Here is a 27,986-nt window from a genome sequence, read left to right as displayed (position 1 = left end):
CATCGACATGAATATCTGAGTGTTTTTATTTATGACTGTGCGTCAATATTCCGGCCTGGCCGGATTGCCGGATTGGGGGATGGGACATGCTCTATGACACAACTACAGCAGAAATCAATCAATTCAGCGCCCCAGCACCGAAACCGTAAAAACTAAGAGCCGATCAGCTTAGCGAAGTGCTGAGTAACAAGCGTTGCGAGTATCAAGTGGGAAGCTATAAATCGATGCTTGACATGGTTAAGTGCTTGTGCTTAACAATGGCTAAGCCGCCCAAAGTGGAGCTTAGGCCTTGTTGCTGCCAGTTACTGATAAGGCGTAAACATCTCGAGTTTATGACATCACAGTCATAATTCGCATAACTATTGAAATAAACCTGTGTCTAGTTATTGAGGGAACCTTTGTCCCGTTTTGCAGTTATTGAAATCGATTGGGTTTGGAGCTATCGATAGTTTTCCAAAGCATTGCAATCAGATAAAGAAAATAATCGATTTTGATGACTATCGAAAATATCTATAAATGTAAGCACTTATAAAAGTTGTTTAATTCCTACCCAACACTGTTTCCAAAAATAAACCACAGCTTAACCAAAATTTATTATAGTGTGCCTCCTATTAACATCTGAATTCCATGATAGCCCATTTAAATACCCGCTCAGCAGTCTTTAGGCAAGCTTAAATCTTAATAGGAATTATTAGTAGCTAATGCTTGCCATTTGGGTTGGCCCATACAAAAACAAGAAGATTAATTGTTTGTTTATACAAAACGGTTGATACCATTAATTTTATGCCGCCTAGCAAAAACATATTCGGTGCGGGCAGACTTTAGAGCGCAGATTGTCGGGATCTTTGCTGTCGCAGACATTAATCACTTTATGGACTTTAAATGGGGCCATCAAATGAAATCTTTTTTCAACAACTTTTCAACTTTGTTATGCCATAATCATGCTTGAATTATGCATGCTCAACCAGATTGGCAGGTGGCTCGGTCTTAGTCATAGATGTTCATTAATTTTCATGAACTTGCAGTAGTGCAGCTTCCTGAATTATTATTCTTTGCGCATCCTTTGAGTCGACAGTTTTGAAGGCTTTCAGTTTTCATTTCCGAAATGACACACAATATTTGTTGTTGTTGTTGTTGTTGTTTTTGTTTGTTTTTGTCATGTTCTCCTGGGGCCCAGGATACTGAGCAGTGTTGATGAATTTCCCTCTTCATCATAATTATAAGCACCCGGCAGAGAGACAACAGTTTGTTTTTTTAGTTTTTAATATACTCTGTTAGAAATACGAAAAGCAGTATGTTAGGCTTGTGAGAAATAAGCTTAAATGATTAAACCTGGATTTCTGAACTAGATACAATTTATTTACTGTCGTCTAGAGCTCATATTCATCTCAAGACTTTCTACCTAGTACGTGATTGCAACTTCCATTCACAAGCTTTTACAGAGTATTCACAAGATAGGAACCGCTGTTCCTCACCTTCCTACTTGTTGGTGTTCTAAACCTTTAACCCATTTAAAATGTATAAAATGATAAGGGAAGCATCTGCGACACCATTATTTAGATTCTTGTTCAAATTGGCGAGCCGAGTTAATCCAAACATGCCGCTCTATCTTTACTCTGTGTTTTTATGCCATATTGAAGCTCTGAAAATGTTACAGGGATCGGTTTGCAAGCACCCAGTGAGAAATTAAGTGAGAAGCAGCACAGGCACTGCTTAAGGTGCGGAGTAAGGGCAGCGCGACTCTGGGTTCAGGGTATCTCCTGGTCGTACACACCCGGCTAGAGCCCTCTCACTTCTTTCTGTTGTGCTTCCTATCCCGTATATGTGGCATAATATGCTGTCCCACTTTGTGTTGCATAAAAGTTGCTCCTCTTTGTGTGTAGCTGCAATTAAAAGTGTCAATGACAATGTTGCCTCTGTTGTCGTTGTTGTTCTCGTTGTTGTTGCTGTTGTACTTGGTATTCGGCTCGTTAGCTTTTATTATTGTTGGCAGTGCCATCGTTATGGCCATTGCCGTCGTCTCCATCGCTCATTGTAATTACGATAATTACGACAAGGACTGAAAATGCAGCTCCTTGCATTGCACCTTAATGAAGCAAAATTCAATGCATTCAGATTCCAGCGTGTCCTCGAATCGTGTCCAGGTCCAGCGTGTGCCCCCCCGTCACTCTGCTTGGCAGCCCCCGTCCCTGTTTATCCACTTAGCGTCACACGACATTGCGTCGTTAATTGAAAACTGGCGCATTAAGCGAAAGTTGCCCTCGTTCCCCGCTGCCAGCCATGCCATGCCCAGGCAAAGCCTACTTGCTTTTATAATTTCTGCTTTTTAATTTTTCACATTGTAATGCCCGCGCGCTGGCATATTTATTTATTAAAATTTAATTAAATACCTTTTAAGATTCTTGCACATGACTGCAAAATATTTTTAATGAGTTTTCGCTTTTGTGCGTGTAAAATATACACAAGTTCCTCCATGTGCAACATATCGCAACGTTCGTAAAACCACTTAAAAAAAAATTAAGCGTATGTTATTTATGGCGACACTTTTGGATACATAAGTACATCCAGAATATATCATTTTCTATGTAGGAAATTGTATGGGCAATTAAATATTTAAGTCCCTTATTTTATACTTTCTTTTATTTACTTGTGTCTATATACAAAATAATTATTTAAGCTAGTAAAATTTATTTTTCTTGCTTCTTTGTTTCCTGTTTAATTTAGGCATTCAGATTTATCAGGTTGTCTTTGCTACCTCGCCTTTATGGCTAAAACAAAAGCGAGCTCTTGTGGGGCAACAAAAGATAACTTTTTTCGTAAAAGCACAATAATAATAAATAATAAAGACTTGGCCTGGACTGTGCTGGTTGCAGGCGCGAAAGAGCCTGAAAGGGAACTCAAACGGAAATGCAAAATACATACCACCCGCTATCCGTAGACCTTGTTCTATAGACGTTAACATTAGCCGTAGCCAAAACCCCGGCCAGACATTGAATTGACCTTAATAAAGTCGACGGCTGTGGATGCGGCTGCGGCTGCTGCTGCTCTTGTCTGTTGTCGACCTTTTTCATTCGGCCGCTAACCTAACCACGCCCTGTTTCCACCTTTTTTTTCCGTTTTGCTTACAGAAAATGCTGATACTGCTGCCATTGCTGAGTATATTTGGTAATAGTCTCATTGCTGGAGTCGGGGCGAATCTGAGCTTGGGCTTTAAGGTCATCAGAGTGAGTTATGCAGACAAACAAATAAATAAAATAGATGTATTTATGAATTATATTACTTAAATTCTATTCTCTCTAATTGTGCATACCAAAGCTGCCAAGGCATATAAATCCCGGTAAGTCCATTTATGTATATATTTGTGTTTTTCTTACATCAATTGAATTGAATGTCTGACTTTAAGCTAAGCAAATCATCGGACGAGTAGTGCGTATGCCTCGCAATCAATTTGAAATGAAAATTGTAAAATTACATTCACTTTGCGCTTCATTAATCAAAGGCACTTCGCCAGCCGCCACTTCAGATGTGCGTCTCCAAAATCAACCCAAAAATAATTTACTAAAGAAAAAAAAACTCGAAGACCAAAGTGCAACAAAAAATATACAGAACAAAAAGAAGAAAAACACAGCACAGCACAGACAGACAGACAGACATTTTTCCATTTAGGCAGCCATCAATTTTAAATATTTTTCGTGTTGTTAGCCAAATAAATATTCATTTTAAGGCGCACAAAATGCCAAATAAAAAAAACACCAAGAAACCAAATTGTACGAAAAACAAGTGAGGCCCCTTAGTTAAGAGTGCTCGACCCTGAACTTTGTTCTAACAACAACAACTGCTGCTCGCGTTAGGATGGTGAAGGAGAGAGAGAGGGTGGGGGGGATAGATATACATTGAATGATACTTGATTTGTATATACTATTCTAGAAGCTGCAACTTTGCTGACTCTAGCTCTTAAAAGCTAAGAAATTTGCAAAAAACTGAAATTCTATATCGTTTTTTATTGATTGATTGAAAACGGGAAAAGTTATTGATTATTAAAAACAAATTCGTACTATGCACGCACTAGGAGTATCTATGTTCAAGTCTTTAGCTCGTAAGGATTCTGACCTCGACTCGACGTAAATACATATGGACAGACGGACGAACAGATGGACAGACAGACGGATATGGCTAGATCGACTTGGCTATTGATGCTGTTCAAGAATATATAAAAACTTAATGCGGCAGAAATGCTTCCTTTTGCCTGTGACGTACATTATACCCCTTTTTAGCCATTTTTAATGGGCTTAGGTCATACAAAATGTTTAAAAGCAATAGCAAAAGTAAAAGAAATTTTTTAGCAATCAAGTACATTTAGGAAGAACATTTTACAAGACTAAATATTCGAAATATTCCAGCTTTTATATTTATTGAAACGTAGTTGCAGTCTTTATCTATTAGCTGATCCTCATCTAAATCATGTTTAATGAAAGCTAATATAATTATGTGTTGTCTTAAACAAAAACCCAATCAGTTGTTGGACCTTTACTTAATGTACAGCTGCAAAGCTCGAAATATGCTATGCACTACCAAAAAATACATCCTTTATAGTTTGTGTTTCAAGGCAAAAGAGAATTTAATTTCAATTTGCAAAACGAATGTTATTTTTTCGTAGCTAAATTTGCAAAAAGTTGCAGAAAACTCGTCTCAATACCCTTTGTGCTGGCCAGTAGGCTAATCCCAGCCAACGCTGTCTTCTGGCTGCGGCAGCCAACTAACGAGCAAAGTGATTTTAATCGATTTATTTTATTATTTGTCGAATTGCTCCGAAAGAGAATAAAAAAAAAGAAAAAAAAATTGAAGGAAAATAAAATTCATTCAACATGTTTGCCTGCTGCTTCACATGTTGTCGAGCAAAGCTTTTCAAAATTAAGCAGCAGCACGAACTGTGCCAAAAACTTTTGCGATTTGGGGTGTTACAACAAATACAACCAATTTTCCCTTCTGGCCATATCGCTGCATATGTTTTATGGGTGTGTGAATGCCGCATTCCCGCAGCCCCGCACCCCTGCACCCGGCCCCACGCCACACTCCACGCTGCAGTTAAAAGCCAAAAGTTTTGAGTCAAATGCCAATACAGTTTGTGCGTCCATGAGCTGCCGACGCCTGTTGTGGGTTCGTAGCTGTTGCTGGTATCAAAATCCCCCGCAGCGCTCTTCACGTCCCTCCCTTTGTAGGTATGTGCGTGTTTTTTCCCTCTGTGTGTGTGTGTGTGTGTGTGGGAGTGTTGTGTGGGAGTGTGCGAGCATGTGCCATGGGCGCATATCAATGCTCCACACGTTGTGCTGCCCGTGGTGCTCCCCGCTGCGCTGATGCATTGTCCAGGCAAAGCGGAACAAGTTTATTTAAACTGTAAAACTTGTTCTTTTTTTTATTTTTATTTTGTTTTGGTTGTGTGACGGGAGGACGGGGGCGTGTTACTTGTGCAAAAGTTATCGAAACACGAAAAATGTGGAGCGTGTGCCCATGTATGTGTGTTCGTGTATGCGCTGACGAAATAAGCTCACAAAAAATAAATTTACGAAAACGTGAGGAATTCTTGTTTAAACAACATACTAAAAGATTTACTGAAGCTGCAAAACGAAAAGATTTCTAGAATTTCTGCACACAGAATTAATTATTCAAATAAGCAAATGGTGCGAAAATAATAGAGAGTTGTGCTTAAGCCAAACTCTAAAGTAAGGCACATATCCAATATAAAGTCTGTGCCATTTTCTGCTTTATTTACTTTTTCCTCTTTGTCAATTGGAATAAAACTCTGCCAAGCACATAGAACTTGGTTTTTTTCGACTTGCTAATATCGTGGCCCGGGCAAACAACATTGAGCACACAATTTGTAATAAAATTGCGCATACGCAGCGTTGTCCAAGGAGTCTTTTGAGCTGGGACTTTATAGCAGGATCTCGCCAGTGTGTGTGTGTGTGAACGGATGCACACTGGTCAGTGGGCACTCAAAACTTGTCGCACACACGCTCGAGTGCTGTAAATCTTTGCACAAAATGAAACTTTATTTGGTCATGGTCATCAGCGACTTAAGTAAATCTAAAACTCTAAGTAAAACAAATACTACAGCCCCGGCATAAAGCAAATAAACTGTGCAAACGTGACCCCAAACCAGGCACCAGGCACCAGGCCAAGCCGAAGACAAGTGATGATGACCCCAAACAGTTGTTGGACAGCTTGCGCACAAAAATATGCTACACTTTTTGCCGCCTCTCTCAGGACACGGCCAACGGGTGGCACGACTTGGGCTTGTCGCAAGGTAAACAATAACAAAGAACGAGTACATTACGGAATACAAAAAAAAAAGTAGAAGAGAAAACGACAAGTATAATGCATAACATGAAGTTATAGCTGGGATAAGTCGGCCCACACACTTACAACTACAACGGGATTGAGAAAGGGGCAGGGCAAAAGGACGACACACATAACTGCTTAAGTACACTCCAGCAAAGCGTAGACAGTCTTAAATGTTGACAGCTAACGTAGATAAAAGTGCTCACATTGCAATTCCTGTGTTCGCTTCCGCCTTAAAGGCGGCCGCATACCCTGTAAACAGACATAGAACTTTTGATAGAGAGTGTTGATTTGGCTAAAGCTTTGCTTGGCTTTACTTGAAGTTGAATTGTGTTAGGGCATCCTGAGTTGGTCATGTGCTGCATTTTACTTCACTTTCTTTTTTGCTGTTCTAGTCGATTCGTTAAGGGTAAGCAGCGATTGCTAGTAAGGAGCAATGACACACTCACACACATACACATACACATCGAACTTTACTTCCTGATATGTAAAGTGATGAATGTGGGTGTATGTGTGGTAGACAGCTTTTGCTTAGGTGTCTGTGTGCCAAAGTACATTAAGAAGATTGCACTTTCGAAAATGACACAATTCACCACAAAGTAAAAGGTGTAAGGTGCAAGCCAAGGACAACGAGCACGTTTGTTGCTTGCAGGTGCCAAAAGGAAGTGAACGACAGCTGGTGTCACTTCCGGCAACAGTAGCTGCTGCTGCTAGGCGAGTTTTCAATATATATACAAATCTAATTGCTAATGGCATAAATATACGACCACGTGCTCATATTGTATTATATCACAAACAACGTGCAGTGGCAATTTTCGCATTTCACCATTGAAGCCAAATGAATGATGATGCCACAGCGTGAGGCATATCCAGGCAGCGTATCTGGCTAACAGAGTCACGTTCTTGCCGAAATCAATTCACCAACATGCACAAGAAAAGTGGAAAATTGCCAGCGAGCACGTAGCCCTAAGTACCAGAAGGTGTGTGAGTGTGTGGGTGGAGGTGTATCTGTGTGTGTGTGTGTGTGTGTGACGGCAGCTCTGTGTAACTGCGAAATTGCAAATATCCAATGACAAAACCAGAAAACCTCGAATAATTGTGATTGGCGGCTAGAAATATTTGTGTGTGGCGCACGGCAAAGTCAAACTCTTATTGCCTAATGGCGGCTCATAAAGCACAACATTTGTCAGTATCAATTTTGATGAGGCACGACAATAACACACACGACATAAAGTCTATTGTTTGCTGTGTAAATATAGCGCTGTATTGTAAGCCACACACTCATATATGTGTGTGCGTGTGTGTGGGTGTGTGGGTGTGCGCTGGTATGTGAAGTAAATTTATAACAGCAGCTCCCTTCATATTAATTGGTTTTTTTATATTTTCTTTTTCATTTGACATGTGTTGAAACGAGTCCAAGGGAAATGACAGTCGAGTGAATTGCTAATAAACAACTCGTGGCAGCGTAATTATGGCAATAACAACATTCAATTCCAAATGACTTTTAGGGGTTGCATATAGCAAAATAAATAACAGATTGCGGAGATTGCAAAAAAGTAGCTACACATTAAAAGGGAAATGGGAGTTGGGTATTTCAGAGGCGGCCGTGCTCGTGACACGAGTGTACCGAACATGGCACTACTCTATTTTACCCTTGATTCAATAGATACCCTATCATATAGTAGACCGATTTGATAGAGGAAAGTTAAGCTCGCCGATGCGTCTGGGCAGTCTGAAAAGTCTGGATAAGATATATTGAGAGAAAAAAATAGCTTACATTACAGCAACTAATTTATTAGAGCAATTGTCTCTATAAAGCTACATGGAAGTTCGATTCTTGTAAGATTTTTTTTATATATGTTGAAAAAAAAAATAACGAAACAATTTTTCAAACAGTCTTGCCCAAAACAAATGGTAGCTACTACTATGATATGGTACTCCGATCTGGCCGATTCCCACAGAAACACGGACTTAAAAATTGGGACTTTAGTTTGCATGTGTTCTCCTCGCTTAACATTTTGTGATCAAATTAAAATACCCTCCACATGCATGCAGCTAAATCTAAAGTGTCCTATTTTATGTCCTCTACCTATTAGCTGTAAAGCCGCAAAACTCGAACAGACGCATTCAATTCAATTTCTATAGCTATTTCGAGCTGGGTTTTGTGCTGATTTGATTTCTCTTTTTTTTTGTGCTTTATAAAAAACGTGTTTTTTTTTTTGTTTTTGGCTTTTTTTGATGCTGGACGACAACAATGGAAATGCCACTATGCCTGGTCTGGTGTCCTTTGCTGTCACTTCGGGTACTTCGGCTGGGCTGTCCGCCTGCAGCCAATTGCAGCGTTGGGAACACGACATTCGCACATGGAGCTACGTTTAAATTGGATTGCAAGACCCAATGCGTTTGCGAGGTAAGTCGGGGGGCATGTGTTTAGTCAGCTGCCACACAGACACAGTTGCGGTCAAAGTCAAATGCAGTTGCATTTAGCTGCGGTAGCTTTTGTTGTTGCTGCTGCTGCTACTAAACCTGTGCCCCTTAGCTTAATTTATTTTGTATTTGTTTTATGTAAGGGTTAACGTAAACACTTGTGTAATTAATATGTTGGTTAAATATATATAGAGAAGGGCATTGCAGCATTTTAATTGGAATTTATGCTGGCACAGCATGAACGGGATCGATTTTAATGTAACAGAAAGTTGATTTAATTGAAAGGTCAAAACAAAGAGTCAAGTGGGAGGGTTTTAGTCTCCAGTGAGCCCCGCCCCATGCTACCTTTATAACATTCCAGCTTTCTTCTATTGCACGATTGTCCGAAGGCCTTAAATATGGTATTTAGTTATCTTCAATTATGCGAGGAACTATAAAAGCTATCCTTAATCTTAATCTATGTACTATGCAAGAGTCTATAAACCAAATTTGGTGTATATACCTTCTATAGTTTTTGAGTTGTGCTTAAATCCAAATCTGAAAATCGATTTTTATCGATGTTTTGAGAATGGGACGAGATATTGATAAAATATTATAGATTATCTTTACGCATGGTATAGAAGATGGACAGGCAAAGGGAAGGACTCATTCGGATTGAGAAATGGCAGATAAAAAGACAAATTCCGCTCGTCATATAAATAGAGAATAAATATATACTTTATGGGGAGCAGAATGCGTCCTTCCGCCTGTTACATGCATATGCATGAAACTACTGTAAGCCCCTTCTTGGGACCTCAACCTATTAAAGTTGAGAGTATAAAAGTATTATAAAAATGATAACATATTTCATTCCAATATTTTGGCATTTTCAACGTGTGCAATTTTTTAAGAAATTTATTAACAACATTTATCTATGGAATTCAATTTTGGCTCGGATTAATCGAGCCATGAATTGGACTTACGCGCAATTATATGAAAAGTGTTGAAAGGAATGCCAAATCTGAGCTGAAGACGTGTGTTGGCCACACGAAATCCCAGGCATTGCTTAATGGCCACACATTTGTCTGGAATGTGTATGTGTGGAATTCACACCTCTTGCCAGCTGAGGCAGTTTATCATGACGCCCAGGCAGATGCCTGGCAAGCCTCACAAGCCGCAGACACAGTGCAACTTATGCAATGCAATTTTGAGCGAAAGCATAACGCATAAAAGAGTAAAAAGGGACAAAGTGTTAGTTGAACGCTGTAGTTAGGGTATTAGGCAGTCGTTTATGCCGGCCGACGGCGAGTAGCTTGCGTTCAGCCAATATATTCGCTATAATATGACTTTATTTCCGGCTAAAATAATAACAGCAGCAATTGTTTGGCTGGGCGCCCACATTTAATGTATTTTAATGCTCGCCTTTGCAGAATGGCCGCCATGCCTGCTCCACACTGTGCCCCAACGAGCAGCTGCCGGCGCCGGAGGATACGATTTCATGCAGATCGCCGCGTCTCGTCGAGGTGCCCGGCCACTGTTGCAAAATGTGGCTCTGTGAGAATCCAACAGCTGATGGTAAGTTGTGTTTGTTTGCGCCGCGCTTCCGTCGTCTCGGTTACAGCCGAAGACCCTGGTCCATGGCCTTGTTATTGTTTTATAAGTGTGTTTATGGTCGCAGCCGGCCACTGTGCTCTCCGTTCTGGTTCTGGTCCTCTGTCCTCTGTTAATGGCGCCCAGGGGCGGCAATTCTGCCAGCCATCAACGTCGCAGTCGTCCAGCGCACAACTTAATGCTGTTTAAGCGCCCAGCCAAAAGCGCAACGCATATTTATGAAGATGAATTATTCCATGACAAGGCAACAGTCGGTTTCCAGCTGAAGCCCGAGCTGTTGCTGCTGCTGCTGTTGTTATTGTTGTTCTTGCTGCTGGAGCTCGAGGCAATGGACAGCAGCAGCATAATTACTTACACAAGGATTAAGTGTTAATTAAACGCGCAAAAATGCAATAAATAAACAAGATTATTAAGCGCTCTTAAGAGCCCCTTACTCGAAACGGGCTTTACGCCTTTACCAAACGCTTTGTTTGTTCATTAACTGTATTAATATACATCTACCTATATATATGTATAGACTGGCGGGCATAACCCGTTCTTGCCCCTGGTACATATAATTTTCACCAGAAATAATACTGCCAGATTAAGATGCCAAATTGATCTAAAGGTTAAACCATGAGCAAAAAGCCAAACCTTACGAAAATCGGTTGAGTTTTGACTGAGTTATTGGGGTGGCGAAGTTTGACCTATGTCTATGTAGAATATTTGACGGTACCATTTTTACTTCGACCAAGAATAATGCTGCGAGATTTAGTTGCTAAATTAGCCCTGCCTGAAGTAGAAAGGGGAACAAGTGGGGAAAACGGATGAAAGTGTGAGGTCGCAGGCAAAACTTCAGAGAAATTCTTGAGGATATATTTCTTCTTTAAATAATGTGAATAAAAAAAAATAAAGAAAGAAAAATAATAAAAACAAACAAAATAATTCCATAAGTAGTATAAAATAAATAAACAAAAATAAATTATATATAAAATGAATATAAATAATATATTACAGAAATTGCCCAAATAAGCGGTGCAATATACTCTTGCTTTTGTACGATTTTTTAATAAACAAAAAATATCTTAGTACTCATTAAGTTTATAAATAAAGTGGAAGCATCTCTGCTGGAAACATCGCCCTTACTTATGCTGCGCTAAGCACTTGGCCGTTAAGTGGCTAATCATAATCATTGGCAACTCTTTTGTTTTGCGCTCGTTGCAGTCTATGCCACCTGCCACAACAGCAGCACCAGCGGCAACTGGACCGCCTGCAGTCGTGCATGTGGCCTGGGCATGGCCACAAGACAGACGAGCACCCATGCCGGCTGCCATCAATTGAGCAATTTACGGCTTTGCGAGAATCGCAGATGTGCCCAGGACAATAAGACGACGAAGAGCAACAGCCACAGTAGGCTATTAACCGCTGAGCGCCAGCAGAACTTGGCCAGCAGCCAGCTGCATCAGCAGCATCAGCAGCATCATCAGCAGCGGGAGCGGGCCGGAGTACGTCAGAGAAACGGGCATGGGAAGAGCAATGGGTATGGGCATGGGAATGGGCTGGATATGCAACAGGAGCCCGCACATAGAATAAGAGTGAGTTGTGGCATTGCCAGTTGCGGCCGCCTGATGCGAGTGTTTCTTTGCCCCCACGCAGAAGGGTCACGAGTGCCGCAGCTTACAGCGCCTGGGCCCGGCCAGAATTCGACTGGGCGAGTGCGTGTCCCGCAAACTTTATCGACCGAAACTGTGCGGCAGCTGCCACAGGGGCACCAAATGCTGCATTCCGGCTGTTTCCACAACAATACAGGTGAGTTTTGCTGCTTTTTTCAGATTTGAGCTGCCTGCAAGGGTGCTCTCGGGCGGGCTGCAGCCTTTGTGCGTGAAGAATGAAGCGCATTTTCTTAGATTTCCCTTTTGCCACTTTGTCACGTTTGCCGTGCTTTATTTTCTTAATTGCATTATTCAATTAAATTAGCGTTCATTTTAATGCAAGTCAGGCGAGGGCAATTAAAATGCAGCGCATTTTTATTTTATGAGCAAAGGCCAACAGCTGGCCAGTATAGGCTTATAATACCCTGTAAAATCAAAACTTGAGAAACGGCAAATGCACATGAGAACCAACCAAACCTTTATAAATGAGGAAAATCCTTTTTTGGAAATAAAATATTATTTAGAATTTTTGTTTGTTGAATATATCTGATATAAAACCCATGAATTTTGGTTTTATCTATATTTATTGCATATTTTTTATATAAATCAACGTATGTTAAAGATCTGATATATAATTCAAAAAAATTTTTTTTTTCATTTTATTCATATTCCTTTATTTAATAAACTAAGAGAAATTTTAAGTTACATCTTATATCATATATTTTAAAGCGTTCGATTAACTAAGGACTTTAATTGATTGTTGTTCTTAATGTTTATAGAGCATTTGACAGCCTGCTATATTGATGTGCTGCACTTGCTTTTGTTGTTATTGTTTATTTGATTGCCTTTGCCTTGTGACCGTCTTTGGGTATTAATTAAAAAACGAATTGCATTAAAACGTCAATTTGCAATTGCAAGTGAGAGCTGCCGAAGACGGCCAAATGAAATATCAAGTGCTCAGGTGGCTGTCAAAATCGATTTAGCACCTGGCGCCCGATTGCTTTATTGCGCTTTTCCCATTTATTAAACGTTAGCTCAGTCAACGGTTGTAGTTGGTTGCAGGATCGGAACTCTGGCCGTGATTTCGACTTGTTACATTCTCGGCTTTTATTTTTCTTCATTTTTTTCTCTTGCAGGTCGAGCTGCTGTGCCCCTTAAATGCCGTTGATCCAATTAACTACGTACAAAAGCGAATACAACAGCAGCACAGGCAACAGGACGAAGCAGCTGAGGCGAGCTCTGAAGGTGAGAGCTGGCAGTCGGCAGGCCAGTTATGGGACACCATTGCCTTGGAGCCCATCGATCAGGAATTTCTGCAATCGCATCAAATACAAATCGAGAATAAATTCGTTGCCATCGAATGGATACTGAAATGTGAATGCAGCAAGAATGTGAGTACCAGGGGCGTGGGCACACTACGACGCTCGAAGGGGTCTCCAGCTTAAGTGGATAGTAATATTTTCTGCTGCCATCGGCTGGGCCATAAGTCTGGTCATATTTTCGTACGTTCATATGGCTCTTCCATGCCAAACAGCAGTCATCCAGCCAGGCAGCCTACTCAGCCATCGCCCAACCCCTTGCCCTATGCCGCTTAGCCGATCCCTGCTCCATTATCCACAGCAGCTGCACGAAAATTGCTTTCACTTGTCATTTTAATCGCATTTTTCTTGTTTTTCTTGTTTATAACCGTTTTCCTTTGTTTCTCCCCATACCCTTCCCAGCGGATATCAAGATATGTGTAAAGCATTTCGCTTTTGCGATGTATTTAACTTTTTTTTTAGTTCTTGATAAAAACTTATTCTTTATCTAGGATGTAAGCTGATTTTGAATCAAACTAAGTTTTATTTTATTTATTTATTTTTTTTAATCGAATTTTTTACGAACCAGGTGTCTACAACAACAGCTAAAGTAAAAGCTGAACCGGACGTGAGAAATGAAAAATTGGCTTAGCCTAAAATAAACAACATTTGGGAGAGATCCAGCCTCAGAGCATCAAATTATTTTTGCTAGATATTATATTTAGGGATCGGGCAATTGAAAAGGGAAATCGTCAAAATTTTGAATTTATATGATATAAGGCTGGAACAGAAAGAATGAATAGTTCTGGAATTGAACCTTAAGGCAGGCAATTGATTCGAACCGTGAAGCCTAACACGGACAGAATTTTTTTTATGTTTTGCAACCGTATTACCAAATGCTGCTTCTTTCCTCAGACAAAAGATAAACATACACAAGGTGTACAATTAGAGCTGAATTGAATATCTTTATTATTGTGCCTAGTATTTTACTTCTACTTCTCTTGTTAAATACACAAACAGGCAGATTTTATGCTGAAGAGGCAATATTTGTTTTACAAGCGTATTTAATATTCGTTGCTAAGAGATAGTTTTGCCATTTTTGTTGTGTTTGTTTTTTCCTTTGTATTTTACGTTTTATGCACAAATGTTTTGTTTTGCAAAAAAATATTACTGCAATTTTTTTGTCGACTGTTTTGTGGGACTATCTGAAAAAGGGGGGTGGGGCAGCAACATGGGCCGGTATTCAGAGTCAGTCGCTCGTTTGTAGAGTTCGCACCCAGCTGTCTGTTGTGTGTTTCCCATTATTTTGGCGTATTCATCTTGAATGCCTTTTCCCTTCACCATTGTTGTAGTTTTTGCTGTTGTTATTGCTGTTTCAGTTATTCCGTATTTGTATTTCTATTTGGCGAGTGCGAGTTCTGCAATTGCAATGATTGGATTTTTATGAATACATTCATCAAAGCGCTTTGCCACTGCGCCAACTGGCAACCGGCAACCACTGGCAACCACTGCCAGGCACATTGGATTCCATACTTTTGGTACATGAATATTTTACTTGCATTCTTTTTCATGTAGTTGCACATGGGCTTCAGTTCATGTCTGTGTTTATCAGCGGTTTATATTGATGGCAACTGCAGCATGCGCTGATATAAAGCTAGAAAATAAAGCTGGGATTATTAAATCATGTTTGATTTTTAGCCCATTACAAATTAGTTCTTTTTAAATAACTCAATCACGTATATTCAGGGAGAAAAAAAACAATTTTGTGTTAAAAGAAAAGTTTAATATTGTAGAGAGCAGGCATAAAGCTGACATACGATGCAATTATTGCAAGCTGTAGCTATTTTCATACAGAATTTGCGGCTTAAATGTGATGTTGAGCATAAATCCATAAAATCTGAAAATCAAAATATGAATAGACAAATACAATGGTTGGAGCCCAAGTAATTGTACTTTGGGGAATAAATGGAATATCGGTCTTAAGCAGCACTTGGGCATAAAAATATATTACTAACTAGTTGTTTTGTCCAACTAAATATAATCAGTTGGAGATTTGCGTGCTGCCGAATATTTATCAATGTTCAAAGATAACTGTACATCAGTTTATCTCATTAACACTCTTGAAAAGTGTTGATCTTATCAAAATACAAGAAATGTGTATAAGAGATGGAGAGAGCGAGAGAGCGCTCGGTTAGACAGGCAAATATATGCGAGCAGCTCATTAGCCACGCGTTGCGCTCAGCTCATTAGAGCGCAAAGTTGAGAGCTAAGCTGAGAGAGAAAGTGGCCCCGTGAGTCACCTGCGCAAGACGCTGAGGCACATTTCAGTCGCTGGCCGTACGCTGAGCGGGTCAGACGTGTCAGGTGTGGGGCTACGCATATTGTCGCATAATGAGCGCCGCTTCCATACGCTCCTCTCTGAGGAGAACAAAGCATACGGCTCGCATTGTGATCATCGGCGCGGGCACAGCGGGCATTGCGGCAGCCACACGACTGCTGGAGCAGGGCTTCAAGCATGTACTGCTGCTGGAGGCCGAAGATCGGATAGGTGGACGCATTAATACCATTCCCTTTGCGGACAATGTTGTCGATCTGGGCGCACAGTGGTGCCACGGCGAGCGGGATAATGCTGTGTACCAGCGTGTCAAGGACTTGAATGTGCTCGAGGCCACAGAGGAACACTACGAGACCTTCAGGTGTTTGCGCTCCAACAAGCAGGTGGTGCCGGATGACATTGCAAATAATCTGAAAAACATTGCGTTTAATTCCATTCCGGAACGGCAAGCAGAGCTTGTGGACTATCCGGGCTCGCTGGGTGACTATATAACCAAAAAGTACTGGCAAGAGGTGGCCAAGCTGCCGCCAATGAACCGCACCATAGCCGAGGAGTTTCTGGAGAACTTTCACAAGTTCGAGAGCTCCGTGGAGGCTGCTGATCATTTGTACGAGGTCTCGGGCCGCGGGCATTTGGAATACTGGCTCTGCGAGGGTGAGCTGCTGCTCAACTGGCGCGACAAGGGCTACAAGAGCTTCCTAAAACTTCTAATGAATGCCAAGAAGGACGAGCCCGAAGATCTGGGAGTGCTCAAAGGACATGTGCTACTTAATAAGCGCGTATCGGAGATCAACTATCAAGCAGCCGATGAAGTAGTCATCCGTTGCTGGAACGGAGAAGTGCTGACAGCGGATCATGTCATTTGCACGGTGTCCTTGGGCGTCTTGAAGGAGCAGCATGCCAGCATGTTTGTGCCCGTTCTGCCAGAGGCCAAGGTGCGAGCCATTAAGGGACTCAAATTGGGCACCGTTGACAAGTTCTTTTTGGAGTACCCGGTGCCACCCTTGCCCGAAGACTGGCCGGGCTTCTGTTGCCTTTGGCTGGAGGAAGATCTGCAGGAGCTGCGCGCCAGCGAACGCTTCTGGCTAGAGAGTGTCTTTGGATTCTATCCAGTGTCATACCAACCACGCCTGCTGCAGGGCTGGATCATTGGCGAACATGCCCGCTATATGGAGACGCTCACCGAGCAGGAGGTGCTCGACGGGTTGCTGTGGCTTTTCCGCAAATTTGTGCCTTTCGATGTGCCGCATCCACAGCACTTCCTGCGCACCCAATGGCATGCGAATCCCAATTTCCGAGGCAGCTACACTTTTCGCACCACCTATGCGGACGAGCTGCGCACCGGTGCATGGGATCTGGAGGCGCCGCTGCTCGACGTTGCCGGCAAACCAAGACTGCAGTTCGCCGGAGAGGCCTCACACAAACACTACTACTCGACGGTGCACGGCGCCGCGGAGACGGGCTGGCGGGAGGCGGATCGCCTGAATACCTATTATCGCTCGCGAACTGCCCAGTTATGAGGGTCTGATAAGCAACTGCAAACAAAACGCGCGTGTCAATAAAACTTGTTCAACGACCACTAAATAGTCGAGTATTAGTTTAGATAATGATTCAAAATTATAAAACAGCGTGACAAACACTTGCATTTGGAATATTGATAGATACAAGTGCACTCTTTTGGGGCAAAGAAATTCTTTAAAATTGGATCTAGTAAAGAAGAAATGAGAACATTTTATGTCCGGAACTTTTGTATAGAAATGTCTTCTATATGAAGTTTAAGGTCTAGAAAAAGCAATTCTTTCCATTTTAATTTTCTGTCAGCTGACTTATCAAACATCACGAAAATTGTCCCTGCTTTAACAGAATGTTTTAATTCCACTCTTGGCAAGCGGTTTAAGCCCGAGTGGCAATGGCAAGCTGCTTGTGTGCGCATAGAAGGCATATTCATCTGAATGTGAAACAATTCCAGTGTTAGCCCATTTTAGTGTTTAACCCAAACATGTTGACCAACTCATTTGCAACGAGCAACCGCAGACAACAATGTAATTGCACTGTTATTACGGGCCACACACACGAGTGTGCTACGTACTTACTTCGGGGCGTGGCTGAGCACTTAACACATGCAAAGTCAAATAAGGACAAAAATGCAACTGCAAAAATCAGTTTGGCACATTCCGGCCCAGGCACACGAGGCACACAAACAAATACCACAACGGCGGAGGCGTGGGAAAACTCGAAAAACCTTAGTGGGCCGCACTGGCAAATGTTTTAACCATTGCCGCCCCACTAGAGCGCCGCCCGACAATGTTGAAAATTCAAATTTATGCCACGCAGAGGCCGAAAGGCATTAGGAGTCCGGTTTCATGTATTTGCCTGCCCGCCTCCAGGTCATATCTGCTCGCAGATTACCCACACAGTTACCATTACATGTGCGACTTTCAAAGACAGCTTCCCACTCCTCCCACTACCCGGCTAGTTGGCCACATCTGTTGTGGCTTTGGCCCAGCCATTTGGCAGCAGTTGCTACGTTTTGTGTGTCCAGCCAGTCGAATACGTGCGACAATCAGAGGGTGGTCTAGCCCTTGTTTGTCCGGTGAGGTTCGGGCCCAGCTTCACTGGCAAAGTTTTGGCCCTAATCAGTCCGAGAGAAATTTTTTTTTTACCAAAATTTCTCATCTATTTTCTCACACTTTGCAATTGTAATTTGTATTAGAAACTGATCTAGTTGGTGTGTTCTTTTCACTCCAAGTGAAAACAACGACCACCATACATTAATAATCCGAGGTGCTTCGGCTGTAGAACTCATTCAGCCGATCCGCCTCCCGCCATCCCGTTTCTGTGGCGCCATGCACAGTCGAGTAGTGGCTCTTGCTGGAAGCCTCGCCGGCAAACTGTAATCTCGGCTTGCCGCAAACATCGAGCAGAGGCGCCTCCAAGTCCCAAGGGCCGGTATGCAGCTCGTCCGCGTAGGTGCTGCGAAAGCTGTAGCTGCCACGGAAATTGGGATTCGCATGCCATTGGGTACGCAGGAAGTGCTGTGGATGCGGCACATCGAAGGGCACAAATTTGCGGAAAAGCCACAGCAACCCGTCGAGCACCTCCTGCTCGGTGAGCGTCTCCATATAGCGGGCATGCTCGCCAATGATCCAGCCCTCCAGCAGACGAGGCTGCTCCATTACCTTGTGGAATGCAAACACGCTCTCCAACCAAAAGTGTTTGGTGCCGCGCAGCTGCTTTAGATCCTCCTCCCTCCAAAGGAAATCAATGCCAGCCCAGTTCGGAGGCAAGGGTTGCACGGCGAACTCCAAAAAGAACTTGTCAACGGAGCCCAACTTTAGTCCCTTAATGGCTCGCACCTTGGCCTCTGGCAGGGCGGGCACAAACATGGTGGCATGCTGCTCCTTCAAGACGCCCAAGGACACCGTGCAAATGACATGATCCGCTGTCAATATGTCGCCATTCCAAAAACGCAGCACCAGTTCATCAACTCCTGCCCAGTTAATCTCGGATATGCGCTTATTCAGCTGGACTCGCCCATTGAGCATGCCTAGATCTTCGGGCAGACCCTCCTTGGCCTTCATGAGCAATCGGAGAAAGGTCTTGTATCCCTTGTCGCGCCAATGAATTAACATGTCACCTTTGCATTCGACAAACTCCAAATGACTGCGTCCCGAGAGCTCAAACAGATGATCCGATCCCTCTGTGCCACACTCGGCCTTTTTAAAGCTTTCAAACATCTCCGAAGCCGTGCTGCGATCCACATTTGGCAGCTTGGCAACCTCCTGCCAGTACTTTTGGGTCAGGTAGTCGCCCATAGAACCATCGTATGCGTTGGTCCCGGCTGGCAGACAGTTCTCGGCCGTGGTTCTCAACGTGTTGGCCATTTCTTGCGGGACAATCTCCTTGTTGGAACGCAGAAACCGGAAAGTGTTCATGAAGTCGCCAGTTTTGGTCACCAAATCCAAATCCTTGACTTGCTGATAGACTACATTGTCCGCCTCGCCATGGCACCACTGTGCACCCAGATCGATGACATTGTCCGCAAACGGAATGGTATTAATGCGTCCGCCAATGCGGTCCTCCGCCTCCATGAGGCTGACATTCTTGAAGCCAAGCTCAAGGAGGCGTGTGGCAGCTGCAATGCCCGAGGGACCCGCTCCGATGACTACAATGCGAGCTGTTTGCTTGGTCGTGTTCAGAAAGCGAGTGGGCGCGGAAACTGGACAAGTGGTCATTGTACTAAGGGATCAAAGATGTTCTGTGATGATGGCTATAGCGACTGCTATGGCCGCGCGAATGGAGCTCGTATTTATATGTGTAGAGAGGTGGCTTGCTTTTGCGAAGGGCCACTCGGGTTAATTGGTTTTGTTTCTGTGGTTTCTATTATCAACAGCTACATTTATATCTATTTAAATATTACCCTTATTTTGACATTGAGCTTGCTAAAATGTTTATTTTTTGTTTGCCTTTTAATATTTAATTCTATCTTTTTAATATGTCATGCCTTAAAGCTTGCTTGAAACTAAATTGATAATGCTAGAAACGAGTACAGGGTGTCTCACAGTTGGGCACGAAATGAAAACAAATTGCAAATGTCTGAGAATCGCATCCCAGCTGTTGCTTGGAATTTAGTTTCTGCGTGGATAATAATGCTGCATCACAGTATATAGAAAAACCTACGCAGTCGATTCATTTACAATATCTTGACCAATTTTATTACTTTACAACCATAATTTCCATAGCAGATTCCTGTCTATGTGTAAATGATTAATAAAAACATGAGTATATTTTTCATTGAATTTGACATTCAAACACAAGCTTCAAATTCAACTTGTGCTTCTTGATTGTCGTCTAACCGACAATTATCGATTGCTAACAATCGGCTCACGCCCATTTATATTTAAAAAATAACACAAAATTTTTAAAAAAGGTTTTCCGATTTTATTAGTTAACAAATAATAATTTCCATATTTAAGCATATTCCTTTGATTAACACCCAGACACAAGTTCAAGTTGAACTTGTGCTCAATTCTCGATTGCCGTCTAACCGATAATCAACGCTGCTTATATTCGACGTTTAACAATCGCGATACGCCCACCTCACGACGCATTGCGGCTGTTGTAATAGTCATTGAGGCGATCGGCCTCACGCCAACCGGTTTCTGTGGCGCCATGCACACAGGAGAAGTGGGACTTGTGTGTTGCCTCGCCAGCGAATTGGACGCGCGGCCTGCCGCCGGCATCAAGCAGTGGCGTCTCCAGGTCCCAGGGACCGGTGCGCAGCTCATCCGTGTAGGTGGTGCGCGAGCTATAGCTGCCACGGAAGTTGGGATTGGAATGCCATTGGGTGCGCACGATGTTTAGCGGTTGCGGCATGTCGAAGGGCAGGAACTTGCGGAAGAACCATTGCAGACCGTTGACCACCTCTTCTTCGGTTAGGGTCTCCATGTGGCGGGCGTGCTCGCCAATGATCCAGCCTTGCAGGAGGCGTGGCTGATGCAGAACACGATGAAATCCGAAAACGCTCTCCAGCCAGAAGCGTTCGGTGCCGCGTAGCTCCTCCAGATCGGCCTCAAGCCACAAGAAATTAATGCCAACCCAATCCGGCGGAAAGGGCATCGCAGCGTACTCCAAGAAGAACTTATTCACGGTGCCCAGCTTTAGTCCCTTTATGGCGCGCACCTTGGGAGCAGGCAGCGCCGGCACAAACAGCTGCTCATGGCGCTCCTTGAGCACACCCAAGGACACCGTACAGATGACATGATCCGCGGTGAGCACCTCGCCATCCCAACAGCGCAGCCGCAGCTCATCGGCACCTGCCCAATTGATCTCAGTCAGTCGCTTGCTGAGCTGCACACGTCCGTTGAGCATGCCCAGATCCTCGGGCTGTTCCGGCTTGGCATTCATGAGCAGCTTCAGGAAGGTCCTGTAGCCTTTGTCGCGCCAGTTGAGCAAAAATTCGCCATCGCTTTTTTCAAATTCCAAGTGCGCGCGTCTGGAGACCTCAAACAAATGATCCGAGGCCGTGAAAGAGCATCTTAACTTCTTCATGGTCTCCAGCATCTCTTGGGCAATTGTGCGATCCACGGCAGGCGACTTGGCCAGGATATGCCAATAGTTATTCGTTAGATGATCGCCCAGCGATCCGTTGCTTTCGTTGGGCCCCGTTGGCAACGCCATTTCTGCAGCTGCGCCCAGCACATAGGCCGTCTCGGCGGGCAAGATCTCCTTGTTGGAGCGAACAAAGTGCACCGCCTTCAGAACATCGCCAGTTCGGTCCAGAAGATTCAAATCCTTGACACGCTGATAGACCACATTTCCGCTCTCGCCATGGCACCACTGTGCGCCCTTGTCAATCACACTGTCCCCGAAGGGCACAGTATTAATACGTCCGCCCACGCGATTCTCTGCCTCCAATAGCCTCACATTCTTGAAGCCCTGCTCCAGCAGCCGTGTGGCCGCGGCAATGCCCGAGACGCCGGCTCCAATGACAACTATGCGCGCCGTTTGCTTCGTCTTGTGCGAGCTCATGTTTTTTTATTGAAATATTTTTCGCGTGACGACTTGATAGGTTCTACGTTCAGCCACTGACTGAGGCTGAGCAGCAACAATCCGACTGATTTATATATATGATCTGAGCTTAGCTCTCATTTAAAGCACGTTTTCCTCATCATTGAGAATCGCTCTCAGCTAATTATAGTTTTTGAAATTGCAGAGCAAGATTTTCTTGATTATTAAAATAGTGCAACAAGCTTCGATTACTATCAGCTATATAATTAAAAAATTAGGTCAAATCTATGAACTGCAAACGCACAGTTGATGGCTTTAAATTCTTCAAGTTTGACTGGGTTAAGATAGAAAATGTATGTACTCTTTATATCATGATTCTTGTTGGGTATCTTAATATATAAAACTATGACTGATTGATTAAGTATTTTTAAAATTCCATCTAGAGCTGTGGCTCAAGCTTATTTTCATTCATTAAGGACATATTTCATACTTTTCGACAAATCCACCTGCAAAGGTGGAATATTTATATCAGCAATTGAATGCGTTAAATTTGAAGGAAAACTTTTATGTGAATATCTTTTGCTTTTTATCAAAATCCGTTTTGCTTTAAAATCAGTTTAAACAATCTACGTAAAATGCATTGAAGACATTATAATGTCATATAATCAGTAAATATTTACATTCCGAATATTTATCCTCATTGGGATCAAAGTTTGAACGGATACAGTCAAATTTATTTCCTGGCTTGAGGTAGAAAACTGCGCCCGATCAAAGCTGGGTAACAAACGCATTATATATATTATATTAGTTAATATATATTATGCTTAATTCTGCCTTATATTCCCTTTCTTTATTATATATTTAATTACCCATACCCGTTTTAGTATGTTTGATGGATACAGTGCCTGCAAACTACACATGAAAATAATTGCAATTAAAATGACGTATACAATTATATATATTTAGTATAAAACAAGTTTGTTTGACCATGATTCTCGTTGTTGTTACTAGCTTAATCAGTTTTAGTTGTTGCTATTATAATTGTTGTTCCCCAGCTAGCAAGCGACACAGATTGCGGCATGTATTTGTTGTCAAGGCTAAGGTCAATGCTAGATAGAGAGTTTATAAATTCTAGTTTGATTTTTTCCATAAAAGTCTCTCTCTCTCTTCTGTGATTATGGTGCTGCTCTAAGCTTGTGTGATAAAAAATATTAAATAGAAATAAATATAATATATTCGTTTTTATAGAATTAGCTCCAAGTGCACGAGCTATGATTATGCTAATTGTGGTGTCAATGTTATTTTTATGCAAACCTTAATAGTTCATAAGTTTCTGTCTTTTATCTCATATCAATCAGTTGTTATTTTGCCTGACTTTTATCTTGGCCAAATTGTGGCAGTTTTACGCTTATCGGATAAGGGTATTTTATTTCGTGCCTCTTGCGGAGCGCTTATCGCTTGTCGCATTAAGACAAATGGCAACAAAAAGTAGTTAAAGTATTTCAAAATCGTATTGCTTTTGTTGTTGTTGCCCGTTGTCTTTGTTATTATTATGATTATGATTATGATTGTGGTTTGCCCTTATCATTGGCTCTCGTTTGCCTTTGCTGGCCACTTAGTTCGCTTGGGTTGGATTATTTGTGGTTTCTATCTTATCTGCATTTGGTTTTATTTGTGTGCATTAAGGCAATATTTGGCAAATGCAATTCAATCTTATTAATTAAATTACATAACCACAAAGCATTTAATATAAATTCGCTTATATTTCGCCATAATAGTTCCTTATCATACGCTGTCTCTGCGTAATGTGACCTATACATAAATGATTAATACACATAAGTTCTTAGTTCTAATTGCCCAAGTAAATTGCTGTCATGCGGCAAACGTTTGTGTTATTTATTTAATTAACAATTTCACAGTATATTTAAATGCCATTAAAATCAAATACTTACGGAAGTTCTTGATAGCTGATTTGGGCTTGGGCAGCTGAAAACTAGGATCCGGATTTTAATCTCAGGCTAGTCTATGAATCTTATATTATATTAGCCAAATGCTATAGAAGCTATTGCTTTTAAAATCATATACTTATATTAATAATCTATACATATATACAAACGTTTTTACTGGGTGTCTGACTGTGTGGGGAACAACGTGCAGATCAATACGTAAGAGACATGAGGTTGAAATTAAGATAGCACTAAGACGAGGCTTTGAAAAAGTCAAGTTCCAAATGATTGTTTTTTTAAAGAACATATTTTGAAATTTTTGTTTATGTAGTCTTTGAGGCTTGTGTTGACTATATTCGCCATAACTCTCGCTTGCAATTAAAAAGCTTTACACATTACATCTCGCCATTTGTACATTAAACAAAAACTCAATAGTTATAGGAAACATTCAATTTGTTGTTACGAAAAATGCAAATTGAATAAATATTAAATTTGCATATATTTACATAACGTTTTCAACGCAATGTTCCCCTTTCGACTATTTTGTTGTACACAGTATTGCAGTGCTGACATGGGTGAGAGCAAAAACAGAAACATTGCCACGAATACCACCAAACATGGTTACCACAACTACAACAACAACAACAACAAGAAGAAGAAGCATGCACAGCAACAAAAACAACATTACCACGAAACTAATGACCTACAAAATGAGTTGAACCCAAAACACGATGCGCTAGAGGATGTTGCAGGATATGAAGCCGAGGAGCAGGAGCAGGAGCGACATGTGGCCAACGATGAGGCAGGGCTTGTCGCTGACAATGTGAACAGTAAAGTTAGCAACGAGGAGACCTCCACATCGGAACAACAGCCCGATATTATACCCTATCCGCTGAGCGTGGGCGAGACCAGCTGGAAAAGCGAAAAACTACGCAGACAGCAACAACAGCAACAACAACAACAACAACTACAACAAGAGCGTTGGATTCGCACATAGCGTAAAATGAGACTTGAACATTTCCCAAGCAAGCGTTGAAAATTGATCAGTTGAGCGTTAGAACTTAAGATTTGTACAGCATAGCGATATAAATGTATTTTGAATTATTGGAAAATTGAGATTAAGCTTGTAAAAAAATAACAAAAAAACTAAAATAGTTGCTTGGGAAATGGTTTAGGATTTGAGCTAAATGAGCACTAAGTGTAAGTATGTGGATAATTATCAGATGGGGAAAAAAACCAGAAAGACAAAATATGAAATACCTAACAACAGACAGGCAGGCAAACACTACGATTCTGTATTTTGTAATCTTTGAGAGGTAAATAAATGAATAAATAAATCTTAAAATACGGCATTAATATGTATTTTTGCGAGCACATATTCAGAAAAATTGCTTACAATAAAATTACAAATCTATCAAAATTGCAATTAACTATAAATGTTGGCAAAGCTATGTGAAAAACTGCCCGAAAGAATAATCTAATTTTAATATATAGATGTACAATAAATGGCTTGCTTTTCGGGTGTATCCAAGCGTTATTTGATCGAATGAAAACAAAAAAAAAAACAAAACTAAACAAAATAAAACTGAAGAGTTACATTGTATGTTTCAAATATAATTGTGCTATATACTCGCTTATATCCAGATGCTTATGTAAGTGTATTAAAGACTCTGCTTGAAAAAAAAAACACATCAGTTAAATTTACCAAGTATTAAACAGTTGAAATAGAGTATATATATGCGAACATTGGGGTAACAATATTTGATCCCACTGTGCTTAACTTAAAAGCCTAATTGCTCTCCAAAACATATCCCAACAAATATATCTCAACCGTGTGCTATAATTTTTTGGTAAATTGAAAATTGAAAAACAAAGAAAAATTTAAATAAAAAAAAAACACCAAAGCTTGTGCATACTCATAACCCATATCAATTGTATCGATGTAAGTTAATTACTAACTACAGAATCTTAGGTGAGGATACACTAAATATAAAATATATATTAAAAAAAAAACAACATTATGAAAATAACAGAAATTTAATTAATTACTTGACGCCGTTTGACTAAGCTGCCTTTGTTAAGTTTTCGATCCATTTGTTCCATTGCTTTTGCCATTTCTCCATGCCCGTGGACTTCTCCTTATCCGTGAGCCCGCTGTACCGAATGGAACTAACTGCCAGGTGCTTCAGCAGCTTTAGATCTGCACTAAATGGCGCAATGCCCAGGAATGCAAAGTAGAAGTCATGTGTGAGGGGCGTGGCACGCCAGAAGGACGGATCATCGGATGCGATGACAATGGGCACATCATTCGCTATCAACATGGCAGCCGGATGATTGCGATAGTCCTGGCCCAGCTGCAGCACCTGATTCGACACCGGGCATACCTCAATGGCAATGTCCAGTTTCTTGACCATCTCAATGGCCAGCGGATGCTTGACAATCGCATAGCCATGCCCGATGCGCTTCGTGCCGAGCAGTATGGCATCTATCAGATTCTCATCGATGGAGGTGCCGAACCAGTTCGTTTCGCCGCAATGAAAGTAGAAGTTTATATCCTCGGGCATCTTGAGCAATGGCTCCACGAAATCAATTAGTGGACGGCCGAGCTCCTCCTGGCCCACCAAATCGAAGCCTGTCAAAAATGTGGGAAATTCTTTCTGCAATATGCATTTGTATTCAGTTAGAGTATTTAAAGATTCCCTATTCACTTACTTTAAGTGCAATGCATTTCTGTACATACTCATCGACAACTTTTGGTTCGACGCCCCGCAGTGGCGCATAGATGAGCCTGGCACCAATAAAATCCGGATTGTTGGCCATAAAACGTTCCGTTTCCGATTTATATATAGACACTGTGTCGGCCATCTTCAGAGGCGCGCCATCCAAGCAGTAGAGATCTGGTAGCAGGGACCTCAGCTCCAGATACTGCACACCATCCGCATACATCTCCGTCAGGGCATTGTAGTAGTATTCGGCCCAGACGGGCGCATAGAGCAGCAGCCCATCGAGCAGTATGAAAATGCTCATGAACTGGTTCCAGGCCTGATTGTTGGACAGAAAGCTGGAGAACGGATACATGCTGAACCTGCTTTGCAGATACTTTTTCACATTCTCTTCGCCGCGACGCTCACGGAAATCAGCCATGGGCTCCCAGTTGCATTCCTCCATTGCCTTCATTGTGGGCTTCGATTCGGAAAACCGAAATGCAATTGCCCGGCAGCCCTCGTCCGCGGTGCATATCCACAGATTCTCGCGGTAGGTGAGCCCAATGAGGAACTCGGTGCTGCAGAGTGCAGTATCGTGGGCATGCAAAATGCCGCCCTTGGGCATTGTCTTCAGCAGACCAAACAGCGGCGATCTCTCCACCTTCTTGAGCACCTGGAATATGTGCTGGCCAGGTGTGAATTTGGACGGATTCAGAAAACCCTTCTCCAGCTCTTTGGACTTGGCTGCCATCAACACCTTATTGGCGGCCGACTCTTCATCCGTCAGTTGCATACTGTTGCCCAGACTGGAGGCGCGTTCCATTTGGATCATAACGCTGCGCAGCGTGGAATACGCCTCGGGCGTTATGTCCCTCAGACTGCGGCTCATCGATAGGGTCTCGTACTTCTTCTTGCCACATCTGGCCGACTGACCCGACATATGGCGCAACGCTCGCATTAACAGGCCTGAGGACATTTTGGTACAAATTTTGTCGGCACTTTTCTTTTGTATTTGTTTTTTTTTTAAGTTTGTTACAATATTTGAGTTTAAACTGAAAATCGTGTTGAAACATTGCGCACATTTGTCAATGTGATGCATATTGCCGGCGGCTCACGCATTTCCGCTTTAACACACACATGATTCGACACCCACACACTCACACACACTCAGCCCATTCGACAACTATACGCGGACTTTATTAGTT

The 27,986-nt window shown here is 42.1% G+C and overlaps 5 protein-coding genes across 6 annotated transcripts in view; 2 read left to right on the top strand and 3 right to left on the bottom strand.

Moving 5' to 3' along the window:
- The window catches only part of LOC115771229, a 50,590-nt gene extending 24,548 nt beyond the window's left edge, over nucleotides 1–26,042 (top strand). For both annotated transcript variants that reach the window (XM_030716830.1, XM_030716831.1), the window contains exons 3-10: nucleotides 3,129–3,224; nucleotides 3,316–3,337; nucleotides 8,670–8,749; nucleotides 10,176–10,320; nucleotides 11,560–11,930; nucleotides 11,992–12,144; nucleotides 13,124–13,378; nucleotides 24,633–26,042. In XM_030716830.1, the coding sequence (XP_030572690.1) occupies nucleotides 3,132–3,224; nucleotides 3,316–3,337; nucleotides 8,670–8,749; nucleotides 10,176–10,320; nucleotides 11,560–11,930; nucleotides 11,992–12,144; nucleotides 13,124–13,378; nucleotides 24,633–25,073 (1,560 nt within the window). In that variant the 5' untranslated portion in view covers nucleotides 3,129–3,131 and the 3' untranslated portion in view covers nucleotides 25,074–26,042. The remainder of the gene's footprint in view (nucleotides 1–3,128; nucleotides 3,225–3,315; nucleotides 3,338–8,669; nucleotides 8,750–10,175; nucleotides 10,321–11,559; nucleotides 11,931–11,991; nucleotides 12,145–13,123; nucleotides 13,379–24,632) is intronic.
- On the top strand, nucleotides 15,632–17,230 carry LOC115771232 (spermine oxidase-like). Its single transcript, XM_030716833.1, has one exon. It carries the CDS (start codon nucleotides 15,677–15,679, stop codon nucleotides 17,138–17,140), a length of 1,464 nt encoding a protein of 487 aa, XP_030572693.1. The 5' UTR covers nucleotides 15,632–15,676; the 3' UTR covers nucleotides 17,141–17,230.
- On the bottom strand, nucleotides 18,288–19,903 carry LOC115771230 (spermine oxidase-like). The gene has a single exon (XM_030716832.1). The coding sequence runs from the start codon at nucleotides 19,853–19,855 to the stop codon at nucleotides 18,392–18,394; it is 1,464 nt and encodes a 487-aa protein (XP_030572692.1). The 5' UTR covers nucleotides 19,856–19,903; the 3' UTR covers nucleotides 18,288–18,391.
- Nucleotides 20,558–22,219, bottom strand: LOC115771233 (spermine oxidase-like). Its single transcript, XM_030716834.1, has one exon. It carries the CDS (start codon nucleotides 22,149–22,151, stop codon nucleotides 20,721–20,723), a length of 1,431 nt encoding a protein of 476 aa, XP_030572694.1. The 5' UTR covers nucleotides 22,152–22,219; the 3' UTR covers nucleotides 20,558–20,720.
- A 43-nt stretch (nucleotides 26,043–26,085) lies between the features above and the next one.
- Nucleotides 26,086–27,819, bottom strand: LOC115771228 (adenosine deaminase 2). Its single transcript, XM_030716829.1, has 2 exons — nucleotides 26,789–27,819; nucleotides 26,086–26,733 (listed from the first exon to the last, which is right to left on the bottom strand). Exons 1-2 carry the CDS (start codon nucleotides 27,755–27,757, stop codon nucleotides 26,140–26,142), a joined length of 1,563 nt encoding a protein of 520 aa, XP_030572689.1. The 5' UTR covers nucleotides 27,758–27,819; the 3' UTR covers nucleotides 26,086–26,139.
- Between the last annotated feature and the right edge of the window lie 167 nt (nucleotides 27,820–27,986).

The sequence above is a fragment of the Drosophila novamexicana genome, unplaced genomic scaffold, assembly GCF_003285875.2.
Source record: "Drosophila novamexicana strain 15010-1031.04,08,12 unplaced genomic scaffold, DnovRS2.1 tig00000024-arrow-pilon, whole genome shotgun sequence".
Taxonomy (NCBI): Eukaryota; Metazoa; Arthropoda; class Insecta; order Diptera; family Drosophilidae; genus Drosophila; species Drosophila novamexicana.
This window is presented reverse-complemented; position numbering and strand designations above follow the sequence as displayed.

Excerpts from the sequence above, each read along its gene's own strand:
- LOC115771232 (XM_030716833.1), top strand. The coding sequence starts at position 15,677 with ATGAGCGCCGCTTCCATACGCTCCTCTCTGAGGAGAACAAAGCATACG.
- LOC115771230 (XM_030716832.1), bottom strand. The coding sequence starts at position 19,855 with ATGACCACTTGTCCAGTTTCCGCGCCCACTCGCTTTCTGAACACGACC.
- LOC115771233 (XM_030716834.1), bottom strand. The coding sequence starts at position 22,151 with ATGAGCTCGCACAAGACGAAGCAAACGGCGCGCATAGTTGTCATTGGA.
- LOC115771228 (XM_030716829.1), bottom strand. The coding sequence starts at position 27,757 with ATGTCCTCAGGCCTGTTAATGCGAGCGTTGCGCCATATGTCGGGTCAG. Across the intron at positions 26,734-26,788 it reads AGAAATGCATTGCACTTAAA|AAAGAATTTCCCACATTTTT; the intron begins GTAAGTGAATAG and ends TGCATATTGCAG.